This window comes from Lissotriton helveticus, chromosome 5_1 (assembly GCF_964261635.1).
Source record: "Lissotriton helveticus chromosome 5_1, aLisHel1.1, whole genome shotgun sequence".
NCBI lineage: Eukaryota > Metazoa > Chordata > Amphibia > Caudata > Salamandridae > Lissotriton > Lissotriton helveticus.
In genome coordinates this window covers 1,825,565,485-1,825,592,253 of record NC_136065.1, presented here as the reverse complement: position 1 = coordinate 1,825,592,253, position 26,769 = coordinate 1,825,565,485, and the positions used below count along the sequence as shown (strand labels likewise).

The following is a 26,769-nucleotide window of genomic DNA, read 5'->3' as shown; positions in this document are numbered from 1 at the left end:
TAGTATTCTGGGACAAAACAGTGTATTTATATTGTTTTCCAGCTTTCTTTGGGGACAAATTGGTTTGTTTACCAAAACAGATAGTTGGAATTGAAAACCTAGCATTTTCAGAACCCGGTAGGCTGATATTTGTCGGAATAAAATGTATTTGTTTCTAAAATATACTTATGTAGCTATGTGCTTAACAATTCACACAGTATTAGGACACACTTGGTGAATGCTATGGTATTGTTCTGAAAGCAGCAGAGATCACTCCGATCTGGTGTTGTATGGGGTTTTAAAATCCGAATGGATTTTCCCGATTCATGCCCTTATATAGGTACAATTCACGTTGCCCTTATATAGGCAGAGAAATCAAGACCTTATTTAGGCATAGCCCATGCAACCCAAATACAGGCCTGGCTACTTCCATCCGTTCACCAAACGTCAACGATTTCTTGGAAAACCAGCTTAAGAAGAAGTTAGGGACTTCCCCTTGCTTGAATATTGATTTCTCCAAGAACTCAGTTTTACAATGAACATCTATTCCTTAGGGGTTCATTCATGACGTTCATATGCCCGACTTTACGTCAACCATGGCATTCCTAAACACCTTCAAGGTATAAATATACCTTTACTTGCTATGGCAAAGCACGGTGGTTCGGAGCAGTTCGACGACCTACTTGCCCGACGCAGCTCGCTACAACAAGTGCCGAAGGAAGCCGACTCTCCGGCTGACGCACTGATCAGGAAGCTGCCCTTCTCCGCTGAGAAATCCAGCTCCAGTGTTTCTGACTCCCCTTGCAGGGTGTTGGGAAATCGAGTCCCGAGACCGAGATACCAGACCTCCTTCATTCTAAGGTATGGAGCTGATTAGAACCTAGAGAAACCTTTGGTAGATTATTGGCAAAAACTAAACCTATGCTAAAGACCATACTTACTTCTTCACTCGTACTAGACCTAGGTTAGGTACATTGGGGTAGGCGTACTTTAGAAGCACCAGTTGAGTATTTTAGCCTGTGTTATTTATGTATGTATTTTTATATGGCTTAGAAACCATACAATGCTATTACAGTATTATTTTACTATTCTCGCTGTACGCATTATACTTTGTATTCTGTCAAACGATTGTAGCAGTTCACATCTCTTGCAAGAGAAAGAAGACTTTTCAATAAACCTTTTATTGAAAACGCCTGTCTCACTATTTCTCTGCAAACTCTGTAGAAACGAAGCATGCACGATTGACTGAGTGAAATACTTATCTATTGTTTCCGCGACTCTGAGAGATATAGTCTTATTCTTGGGAAATAAAGTTGTCATGTTTTTGCGGTTGTCAGAAACTAATCCCTTCTTGTGAATTCGAGAAAGTTTCTAGTGACCTCTGAGCTAGCTGGCACTCACAATTAAGTTTAGTATATTCGATAGAGACCTACTGACTTAAGTCCTACGTCAAATCTATAGGATATATTATTCCAATGCGCAGAGTCTATTGGGAATATAGGAACTACACTACACTGGCATTGGTGATGACTTAAGGGCTTACTCCGGGGGCTTGCATAAACTGAACTATGAGACTCCACTTCAAGGACCCACGGGGCAAGCAGGGCCACTGGAACTCAACTGTGGGGGTTGAGGTCGTTTTTTTCTAGTTTGTTTAGGGTATATCATAATAGATAGGTCTACAAACTGGGCCAAGTACAACCCCGCAACCTTTGATTCTCAGTGATAGCAATGGCGAGCAGCCACAGTATTCTTAAGGAGATAGTGTGGAAGTGCTCGAGCTCAGCACTCAGAAAACCCATATAAGGATAACTGATTGTCTAAGCTAGTGTTTTACTCTTAAGAAGAAGAGTACTTTAGTGCACTATACACTACACACAGGTATGCATACTAGGTAATTTTAGTGTCTTAGCATTAGAGTAAGTTGGTGGCACTCCCCACTGCAGCCCCCAGTCCCTAGTCTTGGAACAGGTGGATGCTTTCCTTGGCCAATGCACAGCAACATTCAGCTCAGATGCAGAGTACCCCAAACACTCTTGCAGTAGCGACCAGTCTTTGGCTTTAGTCACTGTTCCTCACCCAACAAATCTTTGAGTCTGTGGAACAGACGAGCGTCTCAGATGCCACCATGCTTTTTTCACTCCTCCACAGCTTTCTTCTTGGGCTTAGTGTGAGTAGGCAGTTTCGCCTATCTTCCTTCACGGTCGTGTCTTCAGCTGCTGTTGGCAGTCGACGGCTGCTCGGGGAGTGCTGGTTCATGGCTGGCTGGTGCCCGGGGCAGCACTCTCTGGGCTGTTCAGGTCCAGATTAGTGAACTTACGCACAGGCCACATACTTACATTAGGTAAGGCATCAGGCAGATAGGAGGCCACAGCTCAGGTCATGAAACAGGATAATATTGAGCGACATTTTTTGTCACACTACTGCTTTACTAATCAGGCACAGTAGCTCAGGTCAACACCGTAGTTGTGCAATTCAGGCTCAGGCGATGCTGCTTCTTCACAGGTTGGGGACAACAGCTTAGTTATTGCTGTGAATTCATGCTTTGGGCACAAAGGCTCAGGCCACACCGCAGCTTCATGTTTTGGCACAGTAGCTCAAGACATGCCACACTCCACAATTCTCTACTAGAATCGCAAGGGAAAGCCAGGGGCTTGGCAACACTAGGACACACAGATCAAACTATTATTTTCCACATCAACGGACCCCACCGCACCACAGACACTCTGCACCCGCTCCTCCTGGTCAGTCACTCCTCCTGCAGGATTGGATTCTCAACTCTCAGCAGGCAAGCTTCTTTCTAGGCACTGTAGCACAGGTGATCCGCTCTTGCAGTAAGAGGTGGACCCAGGTGATGTCCCCTCACCTCTAGGGACCTGTCTGTGACACAGACATGAGCTCCCGGTTGCACAGCAGTCCTCCGAGTACTCTGCGGAGCGCTACCTTACTTTGTCATAGCAAACCTGGTCCACTTTTATACAAAAGAAACAATTCTGGACAATGCAAATATTCACCCCCAGTCACAAGGATATGGATTTAATCCATCATTCCTTTGGTCACCACACGACCCAATTTGGACCCAGCAATATGCAAATCAGTCTTGACCCTGTTCCTTATGGGACCAGTCCTGCCCAAACTGCCAGAGACTAACTTTCTGCGCGGAGCGCCACTCAACACAAAGGCTGTGCCTGGAGAGCAGCCAAGAGAAGACACTTGAAAGGAGAAGCACCCCAAAACAAAAGTGCAGACTATAGACAGGCATCTCCTATCTGTTTTGACTGTATAAAAGTGGGAAAAGAAACAATAGATGTCTGTCTATAGTCTGCACTTTTGTTTTAGGGTGCTTCTCCTTTCAAGTGTCTTCTCCCGGCTGCTATCCAGGCACAGCCTTTGTCTTGAGTGGCGCTCCACACAGAAGGTTAGACTCTGGCTTATAGCACCTAAAACTGGCACACAATTGTCAGTTTTCTGGACATGACTGTCAGCCACCTGAAGGAATATTATCAGGAAAAGACAAAACCTTGAGCCTCACTTAAGGTGTCCCTTTTACCTTGCACAACAGTCTGCAGTCCCAACCTTCACTCCCACCATCACCCATATGGCAGTGCTTCAGGAAGACTATTCAGAAGCTCCTTGCTCAGCAAACACCTAATCAAAGTTCAATAACAGCCTTGCCTCCTCTCCCTGCAGCTACAGGAACGATAGCAATACACTTCCATTGTCAGGGAACTCAACCTCATCTCCATACTGTGCAACAAGTTCAGGCTTGTGGTAATCCAAAAATGGATCCTATAGGGCTCTATTACTCTGGCAAACCCATACACACAATGCATGTGCCACATACACCAAGTACACAAACAAGCACAACATACACATGGGATGTTAGCTCTAAAATCTTAAATAGTGCACAAAATCAGAACTTTATATGAGTGGGCCAGTAGGCCGCTAATCGAGTGATACAGATAAAAGAGTCAATCACTGCTTCATGTACTAAACTCATGACCAAAACAGTAGCCCTCTATCGATTTAATGAGGGCATGCTTTAGTGCGCCCCTCCAGGTCACAGGACAGGCCCAGGACCTCACTCATGAGGCTAGTACAAAATCAAAAACAAAGTAATGATATACATTTGGGCACTCAAGGGGAAGCACGACCGTACACCATGTCGGGGACCATTCCTGCTCCAACATACACGGTTCATTATAAAATACATTACTAACACAATAAGTAAATGTGGTGTGTGAGGTCTCAGCTTAAAACATCTGCTGTTTGAAAGTTAAAGCTCGATGTACTCTGAGCTCAGCTGAAAAGTTGGTCAACCCTGCAGGCTGTTCTGAATGCAAAAATGTGAGATCTATTTAACTATTTGTAGTCCTATCTAGCTGCTTCAAACCCGACAGTCTATTCAAAAGGAGCAGAATAGGAAATTAAAAGAAGTCAAAAATGAAAGTGAAGTAAGTACTTAATACATTTTGTAGAACAATTACATGTAATGCATGTAAAAACAATGGAGTTTTAGATATTGTTTTTGGGAAACTGCTATCAACGCACAGGGCACGTGTAAAATAAAAGACAATGCAAGAATAAGAGTAATAAGGCACGAGAAAAGAATAGTAGGAACCATGCAACATCTTTAGATGGAATGAAAGGCAGTTCAGTAGTAAACTTACCGCCCACACCTATTCAGAATATATTGCTCTCCACTGCCAGGTGGCAGGTAGCCACCGCCAGCCTCTTCCAGACATCCAGAGAGCCCAGCCAGCCCCTTATAAAACAGAAGTCTGAAGGCTTCAGCAAGAGGCTAAATAAAGCTATTTTGACAAATACAACAAACATAGCTATTTATAGAACATACCTGGAGACAATTTATCTAGCAACAAGCGAGCCGGCTAGCATAACCTGACAGGGAGATGAACCTACAGCTCCCGCACGGAGAAAGCTCGGGAATCCATTAAGTGTTATTAAGCTCCAAGAACAGGCAGCGCGCAGAGCAATTTACCAAGGAATAAAACAGCCCACCATCTCCTCTGTATTTTACTATATACTGACGACTACACGCCTGATAATCAAAATAAATATATAGAATGTGCTTCTACCATCCACGGCGTTAAGAAAACAAGCAGATGTCAACGAACATTTTACACATATAATTCGCAGAAAAATAGAAATGGGAAAGGATAGGCTGACAAAACAGGATTGCATCTATTTTTTTTTTAAAGGGGGATAACTAAGAAGATCCTCTAAAAACAAGAACGAACAATTGAACGAACAAATGAACAAAGTAATTCGACAGGAGAGGGCAATAAAAAAATCCATGAAACAAAAAACAATGGAAAGCAAGGCCATACATTGCAAATAATATAATTTTCCAGTCGCATAGAAACCCTCTCGGTCCTACAGGCTGACTTATTAGCAATAACCATTACAGAAACTGCTTCAATGTCCAAAACAGGAAAATAGGCCATGTGGCTTCTTCAGGGTGGGTTCTCCACAATCTCAGCCTTAAACTCAAGTCAAGCCACAACAGGACCATACCCCGCTTACTGATATCTCCAAACGGCACATCTATTCAAGCTGATCCTTTGTCATCAACCAAAGCTCTCCAACCTAAATGTCACCAAGCCCTTTCTGAACACAAATCTCTGCCGCACAAAGTGCGCCCTCTGCTAAAGAAAGAAAAAACTCAAGCCGGCTCTATCTAAAGTTTCTACTCTTACATGCAATAGCAGCACACAGATATTGTACTTCACTGCACTCCTAGTGTCGGGCAGCATGCAGCTGGCAACATCGTCAGCGTCATATGTGGGCAATTCAAACGAGGTGGGGATATCAGGTTTTGGGAGATAGTCAGATTGATCCTGGTTAAGTTAGTGTCTTCTCCGACTTCAGTCAGACCACCCTCTGCAGCAGGGATGTGAATAGAAAAGCATTACTAAGATTATGTTCTTACAGGGCAAGGAGAAAGTGCACAGTGACAAGGGCACTCTTGGGTATCTGGCTAAATGCACGACTTTATATAACTGAATACAAGGAAAAATACAAAACAAAAACCAAGAACAGATTAACTAATCTTGAAAGAACCAAAAAAAAATAGAAAATCACAAAACTGATAAATCACAAAGCAAGCATTACCCAAATAACATAAAATTGAGAAAGGGTTAAAGGAAAAATTACCTTGCGGTGACTGCAGCACTCTTAGTACTAGTGGAAACAGTGATGCTAATATGAAATGGCAGCTATGGAATTCCACATCGCACATACAAAATAGTTCCAATAGTGGCGCATAACTGCAGGAGAGCTCATCCGTCAAGAGGTCCCACCTTTGAACAATACATTAGAAAATCTATTGGAAAGAAGCACTCGCAAATTTGACAATTCAAGGTAAGTTAACAGAATTTATTGAAGTGCTAGAAGCGATTATAGCGCCAATTCAACTTCTTAGTTCATATGGTTCACAAATTATGCCAAAACCAATCTTCTGCTTTTGATAGAATACTTTATTAAGTAGATACATTATTGAGAAAATCGGAGTCAGCACAGCCAACACTTTCATCCACATCTGGAAGTTCAACAGGCCTTAAGTTTTCTTCAGCAATCACATTTGAGTTTCCTATTATGGTTGGCATGATACAGTCTTGTAGTCAGTATCTTATCTCTTTAATTGGTCCTTCAGAGTAAATGCCACCAATGACTCCAACAGTCACATATCTTGGCAAGGGGAGAGAGAGTGGTAACTGTTTTTGAGATTTCCCTTATTAAAACAGGTTGCGATTGGACTGAGCAATCAAGACAAAAAGAGCTTTTAAAACAGCTAATACAGTCACTTTAAGGAATTTAGGGGCCACCTATGTGCTGTGTCCTTCTGTTTCACGATCTCACCTCTTACTAGTGACTCACTAATAGTCACATCTGGGTCGCACAGGTTTTTGCCAGCATGTAATACTGTAGTACAATACTCACAAATGAGGCAATGGCTACGTGTGTGCTGTATCCTAGGAGGGAGAGCAAGAGATGAGCATACTCGACTCACTGACAACATGATTTTTTCTTACTCCATCACCTAGCCTGGGGCCGGGTTTCTCAACTCAAAGCTGCCTATCCCTGACAAAGCTTCAAAGAAATATGCAACAGAGATCATCATGGCTAAAGGTTTAACTTTCCTACATGATGTTTCCAGAGAGTAAGAGAGAAATGCTAGCAGTGTCTGCACTAGGAATACCGATTATGTCGTTCTTCTGGTGAACTGCGCATGAACCATCTGAAGAATCTAATGGGTTCCAATTTTAAAATACTTTGAAATGCAACAGACTAGTCACCAGGCAGTAGAGGCCACAGCCTTTTAAATTGTCAGGCCAAGGACCACAATCGTACCAACAGCTACTCAGAAACTGTAAATGGTTTATTCCTGTACAGGTAATATATCAGAATTTTAAAGATATCTCAATCGTTTTTAAACTCAATGTCCTTAATTTCAGACATTTGGAACGAAGCAAAAACTATCCTAATGAGGACCAGCAAAAAAGCAATGTCTCGCTTTGGATCGAAATAGCTTTAAATATAGCAACCCTACTAATATATTATGGCCACAAGAAGGCTAAATTCCAAGCATGTAAAGTAATGTCAAAGGGAGCAACAGGTTGAAATGGTTGGTGTACCAGTCCTCAACTAATTTTCAGTCCCACTGAGAAGTAGAATCTTTAATAGGAAAATAAAAGACGAGGAAGACTAGTGAATTGATACCTCTCTACTTAAACAAAAATACTTTGGATGATGTATTCGGGCTAACCCCAGGACTGACAAAGGAGTGATCATCAATCAACGAAACCTTCAGGTTTAACATTCCCTTACAAGGCCCACGGAAAAACACTCAGTCTTTCACTTTTATTACTGCTTCCTTGAATCCTTCTTAACTGCATATACGCTGGATAGGTTTTGTTCAGAGATACCTAAATATGCACAAGCTAGCAATTGCAGGACCAGGTCCTCGAGTTCAGCAAAGAAAGGGAGAGCTGAAGAAATCAGCCTCCCCGGCTGCATTAGATCAAGAACCTGAAGAAACAACAGTTGTTTTATAATAGGGGTAGGAAGTCTGCGAATCATCCTTTGGCAAGGTGTACTAGTAGGAGCTATTAAAATCTATTTTAGGTTTAATAATGTCTTGAACTTAAGAAGAGTGGCATTCATTAGAGGATGGTAACCCCAAGTTTCCCAAACAAATCCACGAGAAGAGAATCTGCTCGACATTAGATGGGGAACGGGAAGAAGCTACAGAAGTTTTCTTTATAATGGGGGTAGGATGTTTATGAGCCATCTTTTGTACAGGTGTATAAGGAACGTTTACAATAAATGTGACATTTAATGATGTCTTGAACTTTAGAAAAATCAATTGGGAGAATGTGCATCCAATTGTCGTCAACCAATCCGTGAAAAAAGCATTTGCAAATGGCTTAAAAATGCACGCACTCTAATGGAGAACTTTTACAAATTTTTTTTTTTAAGTAGTGCTTGGAAGGCATGCAGTAGAAGCAGCTGTACCAGCCACTGAAAGAGATTGTAGAGATGCAATGCTCCACAGGAGAGGCAAACACAAGATGGACAAGTTCTGTCACAAATAAGAAGGCGGCAAATGATAATGACAAGGAAAGTCAAAGAATGAAGCAATGGGCAGTCCCTTTATGTTCTTGGTACGTCAAAATATGTCTCACAACAGACAGAGCATGTGCTGTTTAGTAGGCTGGACCTAAAAATGACACTACCAAATTTCAGTAAAACAAAGACAGTAAAACTATAACCAATGCAGGTCATGCAAAATCCCCAATAGACAATCTAGAGGAGTGGTTCTAAACCTGTGGTCCGAGGACGCCTGGGGGTCCACAAAGCTTCTCAGGGGGTCTGTGACTGCTTAGAAAATGAAATAATACTAACAGATTAATAAAGTGTACATAAATAACGAAGCAAAATGTAAAGTAAAAAAATGTAAAACGTTCTGTAAATGTGTGCTAATTGAAATTAGAGGCTACAAACTAAGTTAGTATCCTCAGATAGAGTTGTGGGAGCAGTAAAAGTGCATTAAGATTATAATATGGATATTAAGGAGACTTCATTGAATTACAGCAGCTTCCTATTAATATTTAGTTTTCTTATATTTGTTTACGGTTGAAATAAAATATTTCATAATTTGTGTATTTGTTTGATAAATACTTGTTTCTGAAATGTTTGTGTCTTGTTTTGCGGTCAACTCATTGAAAAGGCTTAGGCTGGGGTCCCCTGCTTCCAGTAATGACTTAGTAGCGGTCTCCAGATTGCAATAATGATTCACTGGGTGTCCCTGGGTTCTTTCCAGTAATGATTAAGTGGGGGTCCACAGACAGAAATCATCTGATTAGAATATTCTAATCTAGAATATTCAGAACACGTCTGCAGGTAACCACAAACATGATCACACCGATCTCACTCTTAAAGGAGCCTAATGGCCAGAGTCTTTAAATACAAAGTGGGTGCTAAATGTTGTATTGTACCTTTCCCACTATTCAACATATCGTCGCAACAAGCTGGCAAATGCTACATAAAATAACAGTATTTAAACCACTCCTCAAATCTTCCTGTCTACACAAGCCACTTACGGCTGAGAGGGTACCATGCATAACAGAAAAGTTGCTTCACCCATGCCTTGACTGGTAAATTAATTGCTGTTCTTTCTTAAAGCGAATATGATTAAGACTTTACTCACTGTAGCAAACATTTTCAAATTAACATACATCTCTCAGACATACTCAAATTTGGGACGAGCTGCACAGTGAAATAAAATGAAAAATGCACCTTTCTCTATCCAAGTGCACCATTTCCTAAAACCAAAACGCATGCTGTGTACGAAAATGTCCAGTGTCCTGTAACAATAGTGTTGCAGTGCAGACGAGTCACACACTTTTTCCGGTTCTAGTACTTGGGTCTGAAAATCCTGAGTTACTACCGCTTTTTTTTTTCTTTTGGGCGTCAACCATAAGGGGTTCTAGGGTGTCAAATGTAAGCCCACAATACTCCAGTTCATGGCATCTATTTTCAGATTTTTCTTTATGCTAAACTAAATGCTATATCTTTTTCTTTGCAGAGAGGAGTGGTGCCCAGAAACGCTACTTCATACTGTGCTCACTTGTCCACCATTTTAGCTCTCTTTGACTCTGGTTCGTGACAACCACTAGAACATCACACTTCATCTTGTTGTGTGACCCATGTCTTGTTAGCCTCTCTGGCAGTGGTCTCGTATGCAGTCTGGACTGTGGAATATTTAGAATACATGAAGCCATCACGTTCAATAGCCTCTTCACTCTTCTCACTGTCAGAATGTGATGTGTGGTAAAGGCAAACCAGTTCCTTCCTCTTTGTATAGGGACTGCTAGTGCCACTCTTGAATTAAGGAAGAACCCGAAGAAGATTTTCTCAAGCGCTGCCATTGGGGTGTTTTCTTGATAGTCACTCAAACCCCAACGAGTGAAGCTGTCAAATGACTGTGCTAGTGCTCTTCTCGCATCGTTGGAATGATTTTACTTCACAAGCCAATCATCTACATATTGGTAACCGAGTATTTCTTGTTTTCTGAAAACAGCTACTACTACTGCAAGACATTTTCTGAACAACCATGGAGCAGACTTTATCCCAAGACCATTATCTTGAATTGGTTATGACTTACATATGGTAATTGTATTGGTGTTAGCTCATCGGTACATGAAAATAGGAATCATTGAAGCCTATGGCTGTCAGGTACTCTCCTTTCTCCAAATTGGAAATGTCTTCCTGTAGTGCGGTCACCTTCATCGTTTGCATTTTGTGAAATCTGTTTAAGAATATTAGTTCTAGGAAGAGTCCCAAGAGTCAGGTCTTGCTTCTCTATGAGTAAGTTCACAGATTATCCCGCTGTTGCTATGGTATTCTTTTCTAGAAGCTCTTGTACTTCTATTACTAGTGTTTCCCCTTGTTGTGTAATATAGTTCTGTCTCTTTAGCATACACAATTTTAGTTTGCGTTCTAGTTCTATACAACAGACGTTGTTAATAATATTCAACATCCATTTTTCTGTTCCGATTTCTCCCCGTCCTTCACTAAAATCTTGGATTTTGCCCTCTTGTGGTGTTAGGTGCTCTGGAAGCAGCTTAATGTCGTCACTAGATGAGTACCTTCTCTTTTGGCCTGATATCTTCCTCTCGGTGCACCCAAAAAGACCTGGTGATTGTGTTTTCGTCTGAGTAAAGAAGGGTCTATTACAAGCATTTTCCTTTCTGGGGCATGTGTTACTCAGCTGAATCCTCCCCTAGATTGCAGGGATCCTCACATGCCTAAGCTGTTTCATGCTCTAGGGCTTGGTCGACACTGCTCCCAAACAGATCCTGACCATTAAATGGGTTGGTGATGACTGTTTGGAACTCTGATTTGAAGTCATATTTGAGCCTTCCACGTCCATACACTAGTGTCTAATGGTTGTATCTGTTGAGTCCCGGCATTATTTGAGGCATATACTGGAGATGGTCGACCTCTAAAATGATGCTCTTGTACTGTGTATTTGAGGTTCTACTTCCTGACCTCATGGATCCGGTGTCAGTAGAGACTCACATTTGTCCCACTTTACATAGGATCTTGTATGAGGTCATTGATGCACAGAAATATTTATTTTATTGAATGATATATGCCAATGCAGCTGCAGTTTGTGTTTCTGTCTTTCTACATCATGGGCTCCCTCTCCGATGTGGACCATTTTATGGGTCTTGCACATGTTCTTCACATCAGAATCCTGGATATGTTCTCCCTGGGGTGTCTGATTCCTCGTCATTGTATAAGTCTTATTCTGTCATTCTCTGTCCTTTTGCCTGTGCTATGACAGTGTGCCCACCTTTGTTTCTCTCTGATCTTCAGAGACAGTCTTTGGCTGAGAATGACCTCGTGGGTCTTGGGCTTATGGACCCTTGTACATTTGAAGATTTCTCTAGAAAAACCTGCTCTCGTTCATTCGGTCTTTGGGTATATTTCAATATGTTTAAATGTCAAGTTTTAAAGTGGATCGCTCAACAATCTTACTAACTTTCAATCCCAACATCGGAAGCAAGAATCTGAAAATGGCGGTGATGCAATGGAGCACTGTGTACTTATGTTTGATTTCATAAATCCCGCCCATGGTCAACGTCCACAAGAAAAAAAACTTTGCACTAAGTCAGGATTTCCAGACGTTACAACTTAATGGTTGAATAAAGTAAAGCATGTGAATCTAGAACAGGTTCACACTGCACAAAGAGATATTTGTTTTATAATGTAGAACAGGAGAAGAAATCGCACCATTAAGATAACACATAATAAATTCTACATAATAAATTCTAATTTTCCATTCTTTTTTCGTTTTATTTACTGCTAAATCGTTGACAGTGAATCACTAATATTTTGGCTAAAACGTTATGCCTTCAGAAGTCCACTAATGAAAAAGAAACAAAACAAAAAGTGAAAGTGAAGTTGGTTAGAGATTTGGTGCATTGAGAAGCAGGAGGGGAGGCCCTGTAAATCAAAGTATCTTTCCCAGTGGCAGTTAGTATATATTTTCAGAATTCTGGGAAGCAATGAAAAAAAATGAAAAAGCCAAAAGGTCTGGGCCTTGGCAAGCTGGAACAATGTTTAAAAAAAAATGATTGCAAGCATACTACTGAAATATGACGCTATTTAATGCTTGCAATAAAAATGTAACATACTCCAACAAAAACAAAAAAAGAATGCCACTACCTAATGTTTGCAATTAAACTTTTACATTATAAAATACTGTTGGACATACTTGCAAAATAGAAAAGTCTGGTGAGATTAGAAAAGTTACAAAAAACATTTTACTTGAAGTGTTCATCACAGGAAAATAGGATTCTCACCAGCACAAAAAGTTACTACAGGATTTTAATTAGTGTAACTTCAAGATATAGTTGAAGCCCACAAGGTTAACAAAAAAAAACAGAAAGAAAGAAAATAAAATGAGAATGGAAAGAAAAAAGCATATCAGAAGCACTAGGTGCCCAATCGATGAAGTAGGTTAACATACTCCCCTGTGTGGTGGGCAGAAGCAAAATGTGAATGACATTTCCTTAGACAAATGGGTACAAAGGCTGCCAAGGCCGATATATGAAGGTATATATCTATGCATTTATTTTTATTAACAATAATTATGTATTTATTACGTGAGGCTGGGGAGATGCCCGACCTATATAAAGAAAAATTACCTTGCACTCCCTTCAGACTCGCGAAATGGAATGTAGGTCCATTACTACTTAACATGTGCTTCAGGCCAACTACATTTGGGATGGGTCAGAAAACATATCTTGAGAAGAGATGGAGTTTCAACTATTATAACAAAAAGCACAGCACACCGGCAATGTGCAAATCAGCAAACTCGCTCCACATATTTACACCAAAGTGGTCTAGAATTGAATATATGCATTTAGAGATGAGAGGTGTAAAAGGTAAAAAAAACACTTGTTACGAATAACAGGCTTATTTTATTTATGGTGTCATGTGGCCATACATTCATTAGATGGGAATGCTTCAAAAGTCAAGGCCTGACAAAGGATAAGCATATGGATTATCTCTCAAAGGAGATGAGCTTCATTACCGGTGTTATTTAGCAACGGGCACTCTACTATATGTAACCCTCATGCCAATAAGCTCCAACCTCTGTACCAGTATACTGAAAGGGGAAGGGCTTGGTTAAGTATGTATGTATGAGGATCCCGAAACCCAGACTGGGATGACATACCTCCTAAATCGGATTTGATGCATTGGAGTCTCTTGAAAGAAGTACGTACAATTTCTTTACTGTTGATGCATCTATACTGCACAGCCTACAGATGTTCGTTCACCAGACATCCTTCACAGATCCGTAATCTTCTTACTCATGCCATATAAAAACAAAATAAAAGAGCCATCCTCATGCTCAGATTATGAACAGTCTTCTAAGCATCGCTTCAGTAAGAGAAACAAGCATTTGCAATGCAATAGTTCTCACATTAGTGAACGAGCTATTGGCACTGCAAATGATATTTGTTATTTATTTACTTAACAAAAAAATATCCCAACAGTAGCATAAGTAATAAACAAAAATCCTTGAAGAAAGAAAAGGGTGCAGCAACTCAGGCTGTTGTTAAGTGTCCCAGTGGAGTTGTAAAGGTGCCTCGATTAGCCACATAAGGTACGATACTCTTAATGCAATTATAAACAGAAAAAAAATATGCAACTGAGCATACGTTTCCATTTATACGTTGCTTGTTTAATTGGGAGTAGGTGGATGCGAAACCAGTGAAAACGAGAGACACTGCCTTAAGTTTCCCATCAGTTATCACTAGATGCAAGTGGTTCCTCACTTTGGAATCAGGAGATAAGACTGACAGAATTTGGGAATTCATACTGAAGACATAGATTGAGAAGAAACTCATTAAACAGGCCGAAAGCGCGGACACGGTAGTGGTAAAATCTCTATACTTTCCATGCATCAAGGCACTTCATAAAATCCAGACATAAAATCAAGTCTCTCTCAAGCTACAGTAACAGCAAACCTTTTAAAGCCTTCCAGATCACCAGAAGAAGTGATGCTGCACTTTATGGTTTTAAGACCCGTTACAATGGACATGTTTAAAGGGATAAAGGCACTTATAATTATCACCAAGTTTCGCCCCTGATGGAAGGCAATGGCAATTTCTAGTGAAACACATTCTACTCTTGGCACTTTCCCCATTTACTCATCCTACATTTACATAAACTTTCAAGATGGATATTTCCTTTAAAAATTAAAGGGCTGTGTTTAGGCTTTATCAAGGCATTATGTGCCTGCCCCCAGGGAGATGTATTGGATTTTGTGAGTGGAATATTGCCAACACTTTATTTTGCAGTGCAAGCAGCAAAATGGTAACTAAAAAATAAATAATGGTTGGCAAATACCTAAAGGATGAGTAATCACATAGGCAACAGAAACTGGGTGTTCCGATGAAGAAAAAACAAGCAGTGTTGTGAGGGTGCAGTACCACAGGTTGTCACTAGGTGCCTAGGGACCTCTTCTGGGCACATATGGTACTGCATCCCGCAACATGGCTAGGGAAAGAATATGGTGCAGCGGTGGGAGCTGCCGACTAATGAGCTGGGCATCAGTGTTCGTATCTGGCGACAGCTCAATATACTGTGATAATGATGTGATGGTTTCATTATTACCCGCCCCTCCCCCCCCCCCCCGGACCCTCCTACCGCGAGTTCATGGCTAGGTGTGCTACATAAAAATTAAAAAAACTAATATAACATAAGAATAAGAATTTAATGCAGCAATCTCAGGGAAGTGCAAGAGGGCATTACAGTGCAAATTATGCCTAAAGTAACAAAACAAAAAACCTAGGAAAACAGTAGTGACCTCGATGGGTGGTGGGGGCATGCAAGCAGTGTTGTGGGAGGGGCCGAGGGGGAGGCACAGGAAGATTAAGGGACATGAAGCGACCAAAGCAGTGTTTTGGGAGGGGTGAGGCATTAACAGACAGCAAGCATATGAAACAACCATTTTCATTACACAAGTAAACAAAACCGTAAACGAGCAAAGAGGCAGGCCAACTAAAAACAGTTCTCTCCAAGTATCAATAACCTGAACTGTGAAAACACATGTAAGAGGACCAGTCCTCGTGGGAGGATACACAATTTCAGAAGGAGGGGCTAATGAGAGTGTTCACCAATGCACATCCAGCATTTCAAAAGGACAGCAAGAGGAAGATACAGCATGTCTCGAGGAGACAGCACAAGCGCTGTCTAGGCGAGACCTAAAAAAGGCATAGGAACTTTTCTATTTCAAGCTGAAATGAGACACTTGAGCACAGGTGACGACAGCGCTTCAGCCACGACGATGACACTGCTTGCACCGTGACTTGCCAGCACCGAGATGAGCACCGCCTTCACCTCGCACCACGACCCTATATTTTCACCGACGACGCAATGACACCGCCACCGATCCGCTGCTCACACCACGACCTGAGGGCACTGCACGCCGCACCGCAGCACCAGACGCCTGCCAACACCCAACAATGTTTCTGATTGAAAGAATTAATCAAAAACCAGCATTTAGATCCACAAAGTTTATAATCACTGGGGGATCACGTATGATGAATATACACAATATACACTCAAATTATTTAAGGTTGTATAGTGCCCCGGGGGGGGGGGGGGGGGGGGGGGGAGGATGTGATCATAGTGAGGATGAGGAAGTGGTAGGATTATGTGACTGTAGAATCGAACATTCAAAACACGATTGGCAATTAATTATAAAGCCAAAGCAGCCAGTAGATTAATGGCAAACATCAATAGAACAGACATGCGTCACAAAATGCAATAAATCAAGATAATCATGGCGTGAAGCTGTCGCAAAAGAAACAATAGTCGACGTTTCGACCCTCTTATGGATGCAGGGAATATTTATGTCCTTGCTGCGGGGTCTTCATCAGGACCAAGGGGTGGGGGGGCAGGCAACCTGGGATGAATGGATGATGGAATTGAAGGAGTTCTATCGAAATCGGTAATCCTCAGGTAGTCGTCTGGTGTTGCGAGTCTTCGGTTAGCTCTTTAAAAGGGAGGCCATCTCCCTTGCACGGAGCCTTCCGATTCATTCGGCAACAACCCGAGCGACGGATTAATTCCCCTCTCTCCTGACACCAACTCAGTCCGGCACGGGACCAGCCTGTCCTGATTCACCGATGCGACTTGGCCATCAACGACGTCATTTTAAAGAGCTAACCGAAGACTCGCAATATCAGACATCCCATCCCTTTGCCTAGCTCGTACAGCCAGAATGTGACCAACTCTTTCGCTAAGCTCATATGCCTTTTCTTTATTTGCTACATATTTCTCAATGGTCTTTTTTGCCATCCCATCCATAATTTCGGTTTTAAGTGCTACTATCTTCAATAATATCTGGTCAATTGGAGATTGTGTATGTATAGCTGTCATAAGTTCTTCCTCTGCCTCTGAAATTAGTTTTCTATCTTGCTCCTCTTTTTCCTTCAACATTCTTTGAGCACTAATAGCATAGCTCAGGGTTTCACCTCTTATTCCGGCTTTAAAAGCATCCCACACTATCCCTGGTGATGATGTACCTTTATTAAACTCCCAGTATTCCTTAATCCATTTACTCATTCTCTCCCTGTAGGACTGATCCTGGAGCAACGTCCTGTCAAAAGTCCATTGTCTCGATTCTTTATTTCTCCTTTGCCCCGCTGTTACGGTTAAAACTAACGGGCTGTAATCTGATATGATCCTTGGCTCCCTTTCTATTCTTGCTCTATCTATCAGACCTCTTGTGATTAAAAAATAATCCAGCCTGACCAATGTCTGATGAGGGGCAGAGAAAAAAGTGCTCCCATCCATATTTGGATGGCAATTTAACCATGGGTCTTCCAACGAGTTATTCCTTGCCATATCCGCTAAGGCTCTATAAGTCCTCTTTTTCCTCCCTGTATATTTCCTTCCAGGATCTAAAAAACTACTATCTGCGTCATGAATATTCAGGTCACCACAGAGAATAATGGGTTCCGGCCATTGCGCAAGTTCTACATCTAAAAATTGGAAGATATCAGGATCATCTCCTGTAGACCCATAAACCGAGACAAGCGTAATAGTTTCCCCCCTGCAAGTTAATTCTGCTATAACCCATCTGCCCCACTGATCCTCCATCTTCCTCTTGACCGAGGTATCCTGTCTCTTACCCAGAATCGCCACCCCTCTCGTCTTTGTGATCTGAGTAGTTTTTGTTAAGACATTAAAGCCAAGCTGATCCAGTAAATAAGCCTTGGTTCCTTCAATGTGTGTTTCCTGAAGGCACACTAGGTCAGGTTTTAGCGATTTTAACAAAGAAGCAGTTTTTAATCTCTTGTTTAGGTCATTAAGTCCGCAAATATTAATTGACACTATTCTACAGGTCATTATGTTTTATAGTTTCTCCACCTTCCTGTAGATACCTATGCCGGCAACATTCAGTGGGATTCTTTGTTTCCTCTCCCAAATTTATTATTGCTATTCTAATGTACAACTTGCTCCACTCATCTTTTTTTACTTTTCTACATAGATTGTGCTTGTGTCCACCTCCTACATGCTTGTGTCCCCCCCCCCACCCTCCCCCTACCCCCCGCTGCCCCCCTCCCTTTAAGAGCCCTCCCCCCTTGCTACAGGCAAATAGGCCAATTCTGGCCTATGTGTAGCCCTTGTAGTCTGCAGAGTCGCTGCTCTCTCCTATCCTATTTACGCATCTGTTGAACCTGTCTATATATGATGTTACCATCTACGGGGTCTTTGGTAAGCTGGTTACGGGGGTTCTTGGTGGAGTTCTGGTTCTACTCTCCTTTCCTTTGTCTAGTTCCGTGATTTCTGCTAGATACTCTGCTGCTTTTATCTCAGACGTAAACATCCTAGTATACCCTTTCCTAATTATTTTCAGCCTTGAAGGGAACAATAGATAAGCTTCTGCACCTTGCTTTTGGAAGGGGCCTATCATCTGCCTTAATTTCCACCTTCTTTCCACGGTAACATGGCAAAAATCTGGCCTAGAGAAAAATGTGTTACCGTCAGCTGTTTTTCTGGAATCAGGTCTAGCCTTATCAATTATTTCCTGCCTAGCTAAGAAATTACCTAGGAAGACCAGCATTGCTCTTGGTCGCGCATTCTCTTGCTCCCCCCGGTTTTTCTTAACAAACAGAGGATATCTATGGGCTCTCTGAACTTCTATATCCCAGTGCCATTTTGACTCTGGAAAGGCTTCTTCTAATATCTTGACTACATACCCCCTGGGATCCTGCCCCTCCCGTCCTTCCTCCAGTCCCAGAAGTCCCAGAAGTCTCACATTATTTCTCCTTTGGCGGTTTTCAAAACTTTCTAGCTTCCATTGAAGGTCTTCCACCACTTTTCCTTGGTCCTCTTTAAAAGTCTGCCATTCTGATACCTCGTCTTCCACTCTGCTAGTCCTTTCCTCAACTTGCGTTACTCTCCCCTCAACCTCTTCCTGTTTTCTATTTACTCTTCTTAGCGAAGCTTGAAGTTTTTTTGTGTCTCTTTTAGCTCTTCGGCTTTCCGCTCTTGCCTCAGACTGCATTTGTTTCAAAGTTCCGAACAGCATTTCAAGAGTTACAGTTGGTGTTTCTTGCCTCCCATCTTTTTCCCCCTCCTCCTGGTCATTTTCCTGATAGGTCTCTGATGTAGCAGAATAGTCCCACGATAATTTCTTGCTCGTGCTAGTCCTGGACCCTCTTCCGACTCCTTTACTACCACCTCTCTTTTTCTTTTTAGTCTCTAGTTCCCTGGAGCCCTTACTTGTATCGGAATCGGAAGTCTGATCAGTGCAGCTCCCCTCTCCTTCAGTTTCATGTTCACTGATATCTGAAGAGTCCGAGCCCTCATTGACTGAAGAGAATTCTAGGGAGCCTCCCCTCATGCTTCTGTCTTCTCTTCTAATTATGCCATTGTGTCCTTCATACTGGAGCCTTTGCATTTGCTGATCTCCTAGGCTCTGGGTGCTTCCCCAGCTCGGGTTGGTGCGCTGCGAAGAATTGTTATGTGGCCCTATCTCCACACTTAATAGTGCGTCTAGCATCTGCAAGTTATTGTGTCTTTCTAACTGTTCTGCATCATTGCCGGTGATCATTACTCCCCCTTCGCTCACCTCCATTGCTCCTGCGCTCTGTGCTGCTTGGTTCGAGCAGACTCCCGCAGTATTGAGAGGTTGCCCAGCAACCAGATCTTTGACGCTTGCGTCCTCGCGGTCTGCTGTTGCTGGCTCGGCTTCCGCGTTCAGCTCGCTCGCGTCCCGCTGATCTCCCGATGCCGCCTGTGACATTGCCTGTGACATCGGCGCTTTTCCTCCCAGCGCATCGCCTTGATGGGGGTCGGAGGCTGAAGCTGTATCAGCGGCACCACCGGGGACGCTCTGGGACAGAAGGATTCCGGTAAGGTTGCCTGCCGCATCTGCTCCTTTGAACTCGCCGAATGTGCACGTAGGGTCTTTCCTTCTTGGTCCGATGCCGTCTTTGCAGTCTTAGTCACTGCTGAGCGAGTCTCCGGCCTCACTTCATTCTTTTTCTCCTGCTTTTCGATTTTCTTTGGTAGGGCGTTTTTCAAAGATCGAGTGGGTAGCTCCGTTTGCTTCTTTGTAGCAGTGGTTAGAACTTTTGGAACTGCGCCCTCTCTCACTGCTGCTGCCGCTGCTGAGCCTTTAATCGACCCTGCTGCCGCTGATTTATCTTTTCCTTTATCTTTATCTTTGTCCTTCTCTCTGTCCAGCTTAGATCTTTGGGACATCTTGAAGGGTATTTTAGCGCTGCTTAGTAGACTTTTCCAGCAACAGAGCCAGACTTTACTCGTCTTTGTTGAAAACCTCCTCAGCCAGCCTGGGTGGAGTATTCCTGCCGCCCCACGGGATATCAAGTAGGCCAGAACCCACATCCCCGCTTCACAAGTCCTTTTTACATCCTAGGATAGGAGAGAGAAAAATAGCGACTTCTCTCTACAGAGCTACGGCGGCCATCTTGCCCCCTCACCCTACGGCCCCTTGCGCTTGCTTAGGGAACCCGTCCTGGTATCTCCACCAAGTAATTGCTGTGGAAAATTCAGAGAGCCCGTGTCTGGTGGCGCAGGTTCCCTTCGTAAGGGGTGTGGTGTGTGTGGGGGGGGGGGGTCTCAGGTCCCTTAAGGCTGGTTGTGAGCCCTTCCATGCCTGTAGATTGTCTGCTAGGTAACGACCTGGAGCAGTCCTTATGGAAGGATGTTGAGCTCAGGTCTTACTTGGAGATGCTTGGGTTGTCAGAGTTGGCATGCGTGTCCACTCGGTCAATGGCGGCCAGAGAGGGTGAAGAGGTCTTGGAGCCTGAAACAGTGGCCAAAGTCCCGGCCAAGAGAAAGGGCAAGGGACAAGGGAAACTGGCCCCTGACATTCCCACGGACCGGGAGGAGGCGGACCTCAAGGGAGATGCCCCAGTGCCTACAGGGGAGCAGGTAGCTGAACTGGGACACATCTCGGAGCCGACCCATTGGCAAGGAGCAGAAAGAGTGCCCTTCTCTGGAGGGTCTGCAGCGCCAGGCTGCAGACCAGGCAGCTGGTGATCAGTCCGGATCACAATAGATCTACTAGGAGAATGAACTCCTATATATGAGCCTAAGGTCACTGAGCCTGGGTCAGCCCATGTTCTGGTGGTACCCCAGCGTTTCAGGACCTCCTTCTGGGTCTGGCTCAAGACGTGCCTTTGGCAGGACATTTGGGGCATGACAAGACTTTGACAGGCTAGTCACCCACTTCTTCTGGCCCCAAATGTGAAAGCAGTCAGATGGACATTGCAGGTCTTGCCAAACTTGCCAGGCAAGTGGTAAGAGCGGGAGGAAGGTCTAAGCTCCTCTCCAGCCTTTTCCAGTCGTTGGAACGCCCTTTGAAAGGGTAGGGATGGACAATGTGGGGCCGCTGGATCCCAAGACAGCCATGGGCAAAAGGTACATCCTGCCCTTGGTGGACCATGCCACCCGGTAGCCGGAGGCAATCTCTCTCAGGACAACGACGGCACCAGTGGTGGGCCGGGCGTTAATGGGGATATTTTCCTGTGTGAGGTGGTTTCTGAAAGAGAGACCAATTTCATATCCAAGTATATGACATCTCTGTGGAGGGAGTGTGGTGTAACCTATAAGTTCACCACCCCGTACCACCCACAACAGTCTGGTGGAGAGATTCAGCCAGACCTTTGAGGGCATGATTAAGGGTTTAACTGAACCCATAAGGCGTAAGTGGGACGTCCTCTTATCATGCCTTCTCTTTGCATACAGGGAGGTGCCACAGAAGTCTCTTGGGTTCAGTCCCTTTGAGCTTCTATATGGTCACCCAGTGAGAGGACCTCTGAGTTTGGTTAAGGAAGCCTGGGAGGCAGCTCCCAGGAAAACTCCCCCAGATGTGTTAAGTTTCATGCTGACCTTCAGAAACCAAACTGCCTGCTTCAGGAAACTCGCTCAGGCGAACCTAGAAGCCAGCCAGGAAGAAATGAAGAAGTGGTATGACCAGAATGCCACTCTGGTCAAATTTCAACCTGGGCAGAAAGTGGACTGGGCCGTTTGAGGTGGTGGAGTGCAAAAGTGATGTCACCAACCTGGTGGATTTGCAGGCTCCAAGGAAACCTTTGCGGGTCCTCCGTGTGAACCGCCTCAAGCCCCACTTTGAGAGGTCCGAAGTGAGCATGCTCTTGGCGACAGATGACGGGGTGGAAGAGGAGAGTGAACCTCTCCCTAACCTCCTGTCTGCCAAGGAGCGCAATGGGTCCATGGAAGGTGTGATCCTCTCTCCAACCCTGACCCTCGAGCAGCAGAGCGACTGTTGCCAAGTGTTGGGTCAGTTTGCCCCACTGTTCTCTCTGACCCCTGGTGTTACTCACTGGTGTACCCATGACGTGGACACCGGTGACAGCCCTCCCGTGAAGCACAAGATTTACAGGTTGACACTAGCATCAAAGAGGAGGTCTTGAAGATGTTGGCGTTAGGGGATCGAGCCTTCCAGCAGTCCTTGGGCCAGCCCAGTGGTCTTGGTTCCAAAGGCCGCTGCACCCGGTGCCACTCCAGAACTGCGGTTTTGTGTGGACTACCAGGGGCTCAATGCCGTCACCAGGACTGATGCACACCCTATGCCCAGAGCCGATGAGCTCATTGATCAGTTGGAAGCTGCCAAGTTCCTCAGCATGTTCGATTTAACGTCTGGGTAATGGCAGATTGCCCTAACCGATGGGGCCAAGAAGAGGTCAGCATTCTCAAACCCCTAAGGGCATTACCAGTTCCGGGTGATGCCCTTTGGGTTGAAGAATGCCCCTGCCACCTTTCAGAAGTTTGTCAACCAGGTGTTGGCTGGACTGGAGGACTTCAGTGCCGCCTACCTGCATGACTTTGCAGTGTTTTCAATTCCAGCTGGGCAGAGCACTTGCAACACCTCAGTGAAGTGTTGAGAGCTCTGTAAAGGGTAGGGTTCTGAGGTGTACTTAGGACACCAGGTAGGAAGTGACCTGGTGGGGCCCCTACAACCCAAGAACGACACCATCCTGGCTTGGGAGGCCCCCCCCCCCCCCAAGACACAGACAGAGGTGAGAGCCTTCTTAGGTCTCACCAGGTTGCCCCCTTGACAGAGCGACTTCCAGGAAGCAGCCCAAGAAGGTGATCTGGACTGAGTCCTGCCCGAAGGCTTTTGATGCCCTGAAGGCTGCCATGTGCACGGCACCCGTGCTCAAGGCACCTGACTTCTCCAAGGAATTCGTTGTGCAGACTGACGCTTCAGAGCATGATGTGGGAGTGAGGTTCTCACAACTGAACAAAGATGTCCTACATCAGCCTGTAGTCTTCCTTAGCAGGAGACTACTCCCCAGGGAACAGTGGTGAAGTGCCATTGAAAGGGAGGCTTTCGCTGTGGTCTAGGCACTGAAGAATCTGAGGCCCTACCTGTGTGGGACTCACTTCCGAGTTCAGACAAAACACAGGCCCCTCAGATGGTTAAGGCAAATGAGGGGTGAGAATCCAAAACTGCTGAGGTGGTCCATCTCCCTACAGGGAATGGACTTTACGGTGGAACACTGTCCTGGCACAGAGCACGCCAATGCAGATGGTCTGTCCAGGTTCTTCCGCCGTAGTGAAGAGAAGTCCCAAGATGGTGGGTAGTTCTCCCTACTTTCAGCTGGAGGGGACATGTGTGAAACTTGGCATCTTTTGGTGTGTTTCCCCTAAGTTTTTTGCTTTCTGACCTCCCGGTTCTGACTCTGTTTGTTCTGGCTTAGTGTTTCTGCACATTTTTATCACTGCTAATCAGTGGTAAAGTGCAAGTGCTCCTGTGGTAAAATGTATTATGGATTGGTGTTTCCATGATTGGCCTGTTTGATTTATGTGTCAGTCCCTAGTAAAGTGTACTGCATGTGCCAGGGCCTGTGAATCAAATGCCGTTAGTCGACTGCAGCACGGGATTGTGCCACGCACACGAACGGCCTGTAAAAGGTAACTTAGACCCGCCATTGCGGAGTCTGCATGCAATTTGCAACTGCCATGTTGACTTGGCCAGTGCCAGTGTAACTCCCTTATCCTGACTAAAGTGGTGGTTTCTTCCCGAACTGGGCACATGCCCTAGCCAACCAAAAATCCCATTTCTAACAACCGGAAAATGGACAAACCCAAGAATGATTATAATCTTTTCTGTGTTGAATGAGCCTATTCGTATTCCAAGTGCACTCAAGGTGCCATAATTCCCAGGAAGGATGAATCCAGGAGACATTCATTCAGCAATGTAACAAATTTGTCAATCGTCTTGCTAAAAATAAATCTCACACAATACATAATTGAGTGGAATGGCCAAGTCCCAGAAACTGCAATCAATACTTACAAGAGATAGTTTCCCAGGGACAGGAATCTGCCTTTCTTAAAGCCAGTTACTCACGGCTTGAGCAACAAAACCAATGTGGGACACTAGTGAGCTGGAGGAAAAGTTATGGTACCAGTTTCTCAACAAAAAAGCAAGTGGGAAGGAAATGTGTTTAAAAAATTGGTACGCAAACTCTTCAAACAGAAGGCAGGCAATGGATAGTGGTGCCTGGGCAATAGTGTTTATTTTATTTTGCATATTTATAGAGCGCTCTAATACCCGGAGGTGTCCTGGCGCTAGAAAGATAGACTGGTGTAACGGAGCGTGCTTACTGAGTGAAGAGCCATGTTTTTAGACCTCTTCTAAAGGCCATCAGATTCTGGGTCTGTCTGAGCGCAAGTGGAAGTTTATTCCAGGCCTCAGCCGCCCCAAGAGAAAAGCTCCTGCCTCCCCAGCGAGCTTTTTTAATTCTGGGGACCTTAACCAGAGCCAGTTGTCCTGACCTCAAAGTTCTTGCTGGTTTATGCCAGCAGAAAAGAGATTTCAAGTGCCTAGGTCCCGAGTCATGGAGGGCCTTGAAGACCATGCATACTGCCTTGAAAGTGATTCTTTTACGAATCGGCAGCCAATGTAGGTTAACCAGCTCCTGAGATACTGAGGCAAATTTGGGTGTGTCAGTAATTAGGCGGGCGGCTGCATTTTGCAGAAGTTGGAGTTTATTCAGTATACTCTGCTGGGCATTTAACATCAGGCTGTTGCAATAGTCTAGGCGTGAGAGCACTAGACCAGTGACTATTGTTTTCCTGTGTTTCTTATCAAGGTAGGGTAAAATTTTCCTGATGGTTTTGAGTATGAAGTGAAGGGAGGAGGAGAGGGCACCCACCTGGGATTTATAGGTCAGGGTGGTGTCCACCAGAATACCGAGATTTTTCACTTTGTCCACCGGTTCTGGGAGAGGTCCCATTTCGTCTGGCCACCATCTCGGGGACCAAAAGTTGTCTCTGTCACCAAAGAGCAGAACCTCGGTCTTTGAGGAATTCAGTTTAAGGCAGCTTTGTGCCATCCAGCGGCCAACTTCGAGCATGCAGTTTCTGAATCTATCGGCGGTGTTTTCTGTGTTGCCGGGAAGGAGGGACACCACAATCTGAGTGTCGTCGGCGTAGGCCGTGAGTTGAAAGCCGAACGCACCACCCTTCCCTACAGGAGGGGGACCTGGGATACAGGTATGCAGATGTATTTATGTTAAACTCCATAGCAAAACAGTGACGTTCTTCAAGCAGCTACTTTTGTGAAATACGAGCATTAAATTAACTCACTTCAGGTATTTAGAAAACAATTTTTAAGTTTGTCGAGGAAAGCAAACTACTGGTAATTTATCATACAAACTCACAAACACCGATAAAACCACCCCGTTCACAACAAATTACTGAAATATCATCGTAGCACGTGTCTTCTGTGCCATTTCTGACCAGATCACGACACTCTTCCTTAACCGCCCAGGAGCTCTGTCCTGAAGATACAATGGTAAAGACGGTTGGCATCATACAGCCACTGCATGCCCGAAATTACAACAGAGATATATCGGGTGTTTCCTCTGTCTTGGCAGGAATAACTACTCACCTGCATACATTACAAAGTGGCATTGTTCTAATGAGAGGCATTACCTTTAGCCGAAAAATGAATGCTTCAGCAGCCGGAAACACCCTTGTGAGCGTTATTTGCTAAAGTGTTATGAAAGTAAGATTGTGGTTTTGTCGTTCCCTCCTGCTACTTAGTTAATACTGCACAAGGAGAAAAACATGCATGCCTTTAGCAAACTGTAAATGGCGAAACAGAGAACCCAAACCCACTGCATGAGTTTCCAACTTAGGCACCATGACAAAACAAAGGGTCCAAGTCTTTTTTAGGTCGAATCATACCAGACAGCGTAGCTGTGGCTAAAGCATGTGTGAACTAACAGAAAATGTTTTAGGAAATCGAGAGCATGGTTTTGGCTCCATCCACATCTTAATCTTCCTCCCTGTTAGATTTAATTGGGCCAAAGTTGTGTGCTTCCACTGAAAAAGAGTGATTGTATTTCACAGATTATGCTCAACATTTAAATTTTCAGTTGGAGAACATGTACATATTTTTTTCACTGGGCTGCATCTCAAGTTTCAGGGTCGTACAGCCTCAGTCTGCAGTAGTTTATCAAAATAGATGATAAATGCCTTCACGTGACAGGAGCGAGCGTACTTCGGTTCTAACGCGATACAGCAACAGGTGTCCCAAAGGGAGCATGGACATAACTCAAATAGGAGCACTGTGTTATGGAAACGCAAGCCTTTTATATACAAACCTTTGGGGGGGAGGGAGGAGAGCGAGAGAGAGCGTGCGTGCGTGTGTGTGTGTGTGTGTGTGTGTGT

General features: G+C 44.1%; 1 protein-coding gene across 20 annotated transcripts in view; it reads right to left on the bottom strand.

Moving 5' to 3' along the window:
- Window positions 1-26,769, bottom strand: part of HDAC5 (histone deacetylase 5) — a 1,448,645-nt gene that overhangs the window by 861,339 nt on the left and 560,537 nt on the right. For 2 of the 20 annotated variants that reach the window (XM_078645218.1, XM_078645217.1), the window contains one exon: window positions 6,154-6,299. The exons of the other annotated variants lie outside the window; for them this stretch is intronic. In XM_078645218.1, the coding sequence (XP_078501344.1) occupies window positions 6,154-6,238 (85 nt within the window). In that variant the 5' untranslated portion in view covers window positions 6,239-6,299. The remainder of the gene's footprint in view (window positions 1-6,153; window positions 6,300-26,769) is intronic. 20 annotated transcript variants of the gene reach the window in all.